The 8,923-nt window shown below is 44.3% G+C and overlaps 1 protein-coding gene across 1 annotated transcript in view; it reads right to left on the minus strand.

The window, feature by feature from the left end:
- LOC112110636 (monocarboxylate transporter 10-like) overlaps window positions 1-8,923 on the minus strand; it is a 45,052-nt gene that overhangs the window by 217 nt on the left and 35,912 nt on the right. Inside the window, exon 8 of the mRNA XM_029911043.1 lies at window positions 20-392. Coding sequence (XP_029766903.1) covers window positions 20-392 — 373 coding nt within the window. The remainder of the gene's footprint in view (window positions 1-19; window positions 393-8,923) is intronic.

The following is an 8,923-nucleotide window of genomic DNA, read 5'->3' on the forward strand; positions in this document are numbered from 1 at the left end:
TTTGAACCTGAAGTCTCACCTTCTTCAAGAGGTACTTCTTCTACCTTCGCTGTGCCTTCATCATGTACGTCTTTATCTTCATGTTGTTCAACATCTATGAAAGCCACGAGTGCTGCTTTTTTTGAATCTGAAGCCTCATTTTCTTCAAGAGGTACTTCTTCTACCTTCGCTGTGCCTTCATCATGTAGCGCTTCATCTTCACATTGTTCAACATCTACAAAAGTCACATATGCTTCTTTTTTTGAATCTGAAGCCTCACATTCTTCAAGAAACACTGGTTCTACCTTTGCTGTGCTTTCTATTGGAGATGCTACAGTAGTATCCTCAACTTTAGGTAAGTCTGCTCTGGAAGTCCAAACAGAACTGTACTTTGTATATGAATCATTTAGACTCTAAGAAAATACATTAAAAATGAAAACATAAATATGGACATGATACATTTAAATATCTAAATTATATCAGAAGTTCTAACAAAATGGGATGTTCGTAGATCAAATAGGTTTTAAGGCCAGAAAGGACTATGATGATCATCTAGTCTGACCTGTATAACACAGCCAAATAGACTTCTACCCAGTAATTCCTGCATTGAGCCCATAACTTCTTATTGAACTAGAACATACATTTTAGAAAGACATCCAATCTTGATTTAAAGACTTCAAGGTGATGGAGAATTCACCATATCCCTTGGTAACTGGTTCCAGTGGTTAACTGTTCTGTTAAAAATTTACATCTTATTTCTAGATTGAATTTATCTAGCTTCATCTTCTAGTCGCGGGATCTTGTTATGGCTCTCTCTGCCAAATTAATGAGCCTTCTGGTATCCAATATTTTGTCTCTGTGTAGATACTTATGGACTGTGGTCAAATTATCTTTTAACCTTCTCTTTTAATAAACTAAATAGAATAATCTCCTTACATCTCTCACTGTAAGGCAGGATTTCCAGGCCTCAACTCATTCTGGTAGGTACTTTCTCCAACCCTCTCCAATTCTTCAACAAAACCCTATGTTGCAGAAACTATACATAGCAGCAACTAACTATACATTTTTAGAATATCCATTTCCACTTTATCTTTGAACTGGGCTCTGATAAATGGCTCATCCAGAAAAGGATAGAAATGGATCACTTCTCACCATAGGGCTACTACTAATACCACAAGGACTTTCATAAATAATCTAAGCACTGTGACCTGTCCAAAAGGCAATGATCAATATTGAAATACTGATGCCCACAGGCTAAATGGAAAAAAAATTGAGAAGGAAAATTGGAACATAGAGGTAAGCTTTCTTCAAGTCTGTGGATGACTGGTTGTCTCCCCTACTGATGGTTGGGAGGGTAGGCTTGAAGGTTTCTATCTTGAAATATAGGTTACTTACCTTGTACAGTAACTGGAGTTCTTTGAGATGTGGAGTCCCTATCCATATTCCATGTAGGTGCTCATGAGTTCCTTGCGTCTGAGAACAGATTTTTGCTGGTAGCATCTGTTGGTTGGCACCAACGTTCTTCACCTCCTCATGCTCTGTGCCAAGGGTATAAGTGACCACACAGACCAACCACCTATCCAGTTCCTTTTCTACCACAAATCTCATGTCAAGATCTGCAGCACTGGGGAAAGAGGGAGGGTAGTGGAATATAGATAGGGATCACACATCTCAAAGAACTCTAGTTTCTGCACAAGACAAATAACCACTCCTTCTTTGAATGATGGTCCCTATCTCTACCCCATTGTGGATGACTGACAAGCAATACTCATTATGAAGGAGGGTGCGAGGACCTCTGTGAAGTCAGCAATTGCAGGACTGCTGTGACTGAAACCTCAGCAGCAGATGCCTGCATTAAAATGTAATGCTTTGCAAAGGTGTGCATAGAACCCCATGTCACTGCTCTGTAGATATCAATTAGAGGAACATCACTGAAGGAGGCTTTGCTCAAACTGAGCTCCTGTTAATGCTAAGAGGACTAAGTTGAAGTCATATTCCAGAATAGGTCTTGTTCTTATTAGTCCTTTTTGGAAACATATTGTCACTGGATGTTTGAAGATGGAGTGGTTGTCAATCAGAGGGTGACGAGCAGTGATACCTACCAGATGGACCCATACAGAGCTAAGGGAAAGAACCTTAGTCTTCAGAAAAAGGAGATAGTCCAAGACACTGAGAATGTCAGAGGGGTTAGTTGATGCGGTTGACACCAGACTGAAAACCACCTTCACTTAGCTATGCAACATTTCTAGTGGATTCTCTTCTACTATTGTTAAGGATGGCTTGAACAGCTTCTCAACATGTTGTTTCTAGGTTCAATGCTGATTAAAAAAAACAGGCTTTGAGGTGGAGATAGGCAGGTTGAGTTGGGGTGCTTTATCTTGCCCTCTTTCTGGGTCAAGCAGTCTGGGAATGGTTGGATTGTCATATGCAGTCGAGCTGACATCTATAGAATACTGAGGTACCAGAATTGTCTAAGCCACCTGGGAGCAACCGGTATGATCATTATTTTCTTCTACTTGGTTTTTTGCAACACTGAAGTAAGTGGGATGGGTGGAAAGACATACATCAGCTCGTCTGACAAAGGTACTAGAAGTGTGGTCCCCCTCTGGATCCCTGACCTTCACCCCCTCTGGAGCAATAGGTCCTACATTTTCTTTTCTCCTGAGTCACAAACAAGTCCCAAGATGCACCTACATACCCCCCCCTTTTGGTGGAATATGGTTTGAACTACTGAGTCATGTAGTTCCTATATGTGATTCCTGGATAAGAACCTGGTGAGGCTCTTTGCCAGAGTACTGTGTATTCCTGGAGGGTATACTACTGATAGAGTGCTGTGATGGTGAATACACCAATTCCACAGATTAACAGCTTCAATACATAGCAGGGTGGAATCTCACACCTCATTGCTTGTTGATGTACAATACTGCAACATGTTGTCTAACATCACTTGAACATGCTTTGTGTGTATGACAGAAACTGGTTACAAGCCTTAAGGACTGCTTGCAGTTCTAGGAGGTTTATGTGCATCAGAGCTTTTGAGAAGTCCATGTGCCTTATGCTGTAGGTTTGTCTAGATGAGCACCCTTCCTAACTGGGAGGCGTCCATTATCAATGTTATCTTGGGAGGTGGAGGGATGAACGGAACCCACACATACATCTGTTTTCTGTTCTTCCACTTGCATAGAGATACTCAAACTCAGGGCTTGGGACATATGCTGTCCTGAGCCAAGCTTGTAGGCAATGAAGTCAAAGCCTTGCGAATGATGTCACGTATGTGCAGGCAGCCATGTGACCTGAAAGTGTGAGACACAAACAAACAGATGTTGGTGGGCTGATCTGGAGCTGGGCAGCAAGTGTCTTCATGGTCTGGAACATGTCCAAAGGAAGGTATCCTCTGGCCCTGATAGAATCTAGTGTTTCCCCAATAAATTCTATGTTTTGTGTAGGAACTAAAACAGATTTATCTGTGTCTACACAGATTACCAGTGATCATAACAGCTTAAGTAGGAATGATGTTGCTGAGAGAACCACTTGATAAAAGCTCCCCATCAAAAGCTGGCCGTGGCAGTAGGGAAAAATTAATGACCTGCTGTGGCGGAAGTGAGCTGCCACTACTGATACTACTTTTGTGAACACTCTTGGGGCTGTTGAAAGACTGAAGGGAAGCACCTTGTGCTGGTAATGGTTCATACCTACAGTGAACCTGAGAAATCTTTCTGTGTGCTAGATAGATGTTTATGTGAAATTGGCATCTTTTACGTTGAGAGCTGTGAACCAATCTCCCTTGTTTGATGAGGGAATTATTGCTGCCAAAGTTACTATTCTGAAGTGTACCACACAGATGAAGACATTGAGCTGATGCAGATCCAAGATGGGTCTCCATCCTCCCTTCTCCTTGAGAGTATGGAAGTATTTTGAATAAAACCCTTTTCCCACGGTACTGGTGAGTTACCAGTTTTATGACTCTTAGATGAAGGAGTCATTTTCCTGAACAAATATCACCTCAGGAAAGTGGTCCCTGAAGAGGGAAAGGGATAGCGGTTGTGGGGAGAGGAACTCTATAGTGTAACTGGTATAAAAGATGTCGAGGATCCATCTCTCCAATGTTTTACTCTGCCAGGAGTGGATGAAACAGGCTAGACAAACACCAAATTGGGTATGACAGTCTTGGTTAGATAACACTGGCAGTTGAGTTGGTTTGCAGTTCTCTACAGTCCCATTAAAAGTGTTTCTGTACAGATGGCTGGAATTGGAAGGCAGAAGCAGGAGGAGTGTTATGTTTGCCTTGTTGCACCCTTTGTCATTTCCTTGGTGGTTCATAACCCCTCTGGTGGAAAAAAAGGTTGGGATGTTTGTCTTTGTTTATCTGACTGTGGCCTATAGAACTTCCTCTTGGGTGCTGGTATGAAAATCCTCAGGGAGCAGAGGGTTGCCCTTGAGTCCTTCAATGAACATGGGGACTCATTTGTCATCTAGTTAAAATGGTTGTTTCCTTTAAAGGACAAGTCCTCCACTGTAGACTGAACTTCTATCGAGAATCCGGAGGAGTAAAGCCGTGATGCTCTTCTCATGACAACAGCCGTCGCCATTGAGTGAGAGGTTGTATCAGCTGCACCGAGTGTGGTCTGCAGTGATGATCTTGCAATCAATTTACCTTCCTCAATGAGTACCTCAAACTGACCACTAAACTCCTGTGGAAGATTATCTGTGAATTCCATGAATTCGGTATAGTTGACAAAAATCATATTTAGACATTAATGCCTGACAGTTTGCTATACAAAATTGCAGGGTGGTGGAAGAAAAAACCTTCCTGCTGAATAGATCAAAGCATTTAGCTTCATTATCAGGAGGTGGATCTTTGATGAGGTTGCCTGCTGCTTTCTGAGGCTGTCTCTACCTCCAATGATTTTGGTACAAGGTGAATGAATAAAAATACTGCTCCTTTGGCTGTCACAAAAAAATCTTTTTTCTGTTGTCTTGAGGGTGAGAGCACATGTGACCAGAGTGTGCCAGACCACTTTTGCAGGTTTCAAGATGGCTTAATTGATGAGCAGTGCCACACTGATGTGCCCCACAAACTGCAGAATATCTAAGAGTTTATGAGTTGTGTCTTCCACAGGGATCTGCAGCGTGTCTGCCACCTTCTTTAGCAAGTCTTGAAATTGCCTGAAATTGTCAGGGGGAGATGAGGAGACAGAAGCAACTACCTTGTCTGATGATGACAAAGAGAATCCTGTTGGATCAGTCAGCTCCAGTTAGTCTTCCTCAACTCTTTCCTGTGGTAGTTTTGTTTCCTCTCTGTGGGGAGAGGGGTGCTGTAATTCAAGGAAGGATCATGTAGACTTGGAACCATGAGTGTACAGGTCCCAGGATCGCCAGTGTGATCTGTACAATGAGTCTTCAGAACTGGGAGCTCTGGGTAAGCCAATCCCATACCAGGATGACAAGGCATCAAGGACTTATAAGTTGGAGAGGAAGGCTAGTGGGAGATTTGAAGAAAGGCTAGTGGGAGACTCTCCTACTATGGGAGTATTTTCTCTCATCCTCTTTTTACAGGAGGAGGAAGTCTTACACCTAACTCTCTTGGTGGCAATACCAGAGGTGACCAAACTTGAAGGCACGCTCCTAGACTTTTCAGCCCTATGTAAAGGGGGGTCTACTGAGCCTGGATCAGACTGCGGCCTCAATCTGTACTCATGTGCCTGGCAGGTTCTTATAGGCAAGAATCAGCAAATTGTGCACTTGGAGGAAATGTGTGCTTCTCCAAAGCAGTAGAGACACCTTATGTGGTTGTCACTGACTGGGAAGACCTGAGGGCAGGACGCACACTTCTTAAAGCCCAGGATCTTGGGCATAGCATTTGCCTCAGACAAGGCATGTGAGAGGGAGGAAAACCCCCATCCCTAACTACACTAGGACTATGAACTTACTAACTAAACTAATATTTATAATTTTTTACAGAAAGAATCATGAAGGAAGCAAATGCTATGGACACTGGAATGTTCCAACTCACACCATCAGCTGTAGAAAGGAACTAGAGAGGAAATCGGTCTGCACGGCCATTTATACCCTTGGCCCACAGCACTAGGCGTGAAGTGCACAAGCACAAACTAATGGACACTGCTAGCAAAAATCTACTGGTTTCAGATGCATGGAGCACATGCATACCCACAGTGGACTACAGATAGGAACTATCACTCAAAGAAGAACCTGGACTTTCTCAGGAATCTGTTCAAGTGTTTCATATCAACTATTGCTCACAGTTGTCCTGAACTTTTGAGATCAGAAGCAGTATGGAGCATAGCCCTCATGCTCTCTCTCGATGAGGGACTACTTCCAGTGGATAAATTAGATCCGTACAGATCCCAAACTGGAGTATGTGGGCCCAACCCTCAAGTCTGTTCAAGCTGCAGTCAGTGCAGGACATAAGTATGGGGGTAAAGGTTGCTTTATCCCACACCTTTATGATCCTACAACTGTTGGATTTTCACGGGGGCAATATGACTCCTAGTATACATTTAGGGAAGTTGTAGGGCTGCTCTAGTTTATGCCTGGCTGCAATGCTATCAAGAGGTCATTGTGGCAGCCAGAAACTAGCAGGACTCCTATTACACACCCATCCTCCTGACTTGTCCCTGACACGTGCCTTATGCCAGAGGTTGTGACACAGGATAGCACAGGGCAGACTATGCCAGAACCATGGAGCTGAAGGATTCCTCTTATGCTAGAAGAATCGTCTTCTGGCCACTTAGACCAGCTTTAAGTATGACCTGCAATTCCAGAGCAGCACAAAGTAGACTTCAGGCTAGGCTGTGGAACCTTCACTTATGTCAAGGTGCATTTATTCACACATGAAGTGATATTACTTGTGTGAGTAAAGCTTATTAGATCAAGGGCTGAACAAAGTAAGCCTTGGAAGAGCCATGATCTGCCTTGCTACTCTTCTTTACCACTTATACTTATTTTCTGGCCAATTTACCATACATTTAACTACCATTTTATGTTTCTGTGTCACTGCTTAATTTGATCATATTATATCTTAACTTAAATATCTGCCTTCGATACACTCATTTTATACAGTAAATAAAAGGTTTTCAACCTTTTTTCTCTCATGAACACTTTTCTATCCTTCCTTGCTGCTTGAAGGAACAAAAGACTCAAGAGATGAAAAAGAAATGTTTTTGCAAGATTATTCCCTTTTGTACATTTACTAGGGTATTGTCCTGTGTTGCTTTAGATGTGCAAAGTGATAAGAATTCTATCAATTCCCTTGGAAGAGTGTTCTACAACATGGGCAGTGTGTGACTCCAGCATTTGGGGAGGCTTTAGAGCAGAGGTCGGCAACCTTTCAGAAGTGGTGTGCCGAGTCTTCATTTATTCACTCTAATTTAAGGTTTTGTGTGCCAGCAATATATTTTAACGTTTTTAGAAGGTCTCTTGCTATAAGTCTATAATATATAACTAAACTATTGTTGTATGTAAACTAAATAAGGGTTTTAAAATGTTCAAGAAGCTTCATTTAAAATTAAATTAAAATGCAGAGCACCCCGGACCGCTGGCCAGGACCCCAGGCAGTGTGAGTTCCACTGAAAATCAGCTCGCGTGCCGCCTTCGGCACGCGTGCCAGAGGTTGCCTACCCCTGCTTTAGAGAGTGCCGGAAGCTCCCTACAAGTGTGTGTGTGTGTGGGGGGGCACCGGTGCCCAGACTGTGCCCTTCCCCCTGCTTCGCCCTGAGGCCCATCCCCACTCAGCCTCTTTCCCCCAAGGCCCCATCCATGCTCCACCCCACTCTGCCCCAGACCCTGTCGGGACCCCTCCCCCAAAATCATCCCCCTCACCCGCTCCTCCCTGTCCTGAGGCCCCCTGCCCACCACTCGTGCCTCTTTGCCCCCTCCTTCTGAGGACCCGCCCCATCACTCACGCCTCTCCATCCTCTCCCCTGAGGACCCCCCTCCCACTGCTCCTTGGCGAGGGGGCCTTGGAGAACAGGGTGGAGAGGTGCAAGCGGCGGGTGGGGGGAATCCTTGGAGGGAAGAGGTGGAACAGGGGTGGGAAGAGCAGTAGCGTGGGCAGGGCCATGGAGAAAGAGGACGAGCAGGAGGGGGGCCTTGGGGTGGAGTGCAGGCAGGGCTCCAGCCTGGGCACCCTTTTGGTGGCGGTGCTCCAAAGGCAGTGGGCCAGAGTGCCTCCAGAGGGAGGTGCGCTGCAGCCTGTTTGGGAGGCTTAGTCTCCCCTGGCCTCTTATACCTGCCGCCCCTGTTCTACAACCTACTACATCTTCCTGTCAAAAGTTTCTTAAAACATTCGGCCTAAATTTTCCCTCCCAGTTTCATCCAATTGCTCCTAGCTAAAATACCTACTTTTACGTTGCTAAGATAAATAGCACTTCTCCCTTCTTAGAATTTATACCCTTCGTAAGTTTACAGACTTTTATCATGTTTCGTCTCCTTCCAGTTGTTGCTTAGTCAAGCAACATATATGCAACTCTTTTAATCCTTTCTCTCAAGAAACTCCTCCCATGAATTCTGATGCTCTTTTCTGATTTCACTCCATTTATCAATATTTTTCCGGTGGCTAATTGCTTGTTCAAAGGCTGGAGGGCTTAAGGAGCTTCTTCCCACATGCATCCTGCACAAAGGCCCAACACAACTGCACTTATTGGACTCCCTTGAGCTCAAGGACTGCTCTTGGCTAGCTGTGTTGTCTGTAAAAGGGACACAGATGGGAGGGAGGAGGCAGGGATATGAGCCCACTATCTGTGCTTCTCAGGAGCACTGACAGGATTGTGCCTGGTGTAGGTATAATATCTTCAGGAGCTTCTTCTGGTGGAGGGCAGCTTCATACCACCCCCAAATGTAGGGCACTACTTATTCATCACAAATGAGCCCCATAAACTAACAGAGGGTCCTGTGGCACCTTTGAGACTAACAGAAGTATTGGGAG

Source organism: Terrapene carolina, unplaced genomic scaffold (genome assembly GCF_002925995.2).
Source record: "Terrapene carolina triunguis isolate 2854851 unplaced genomic scaffold, T_m_triunguis-2.0 Scaffold85, whole genome shotgun sequence".
Lineage (NCBI taxonomy): Eukaryota > Metazoa > Chordata > Testudines > Emydidae > Terrapene > Terrapene triunguis.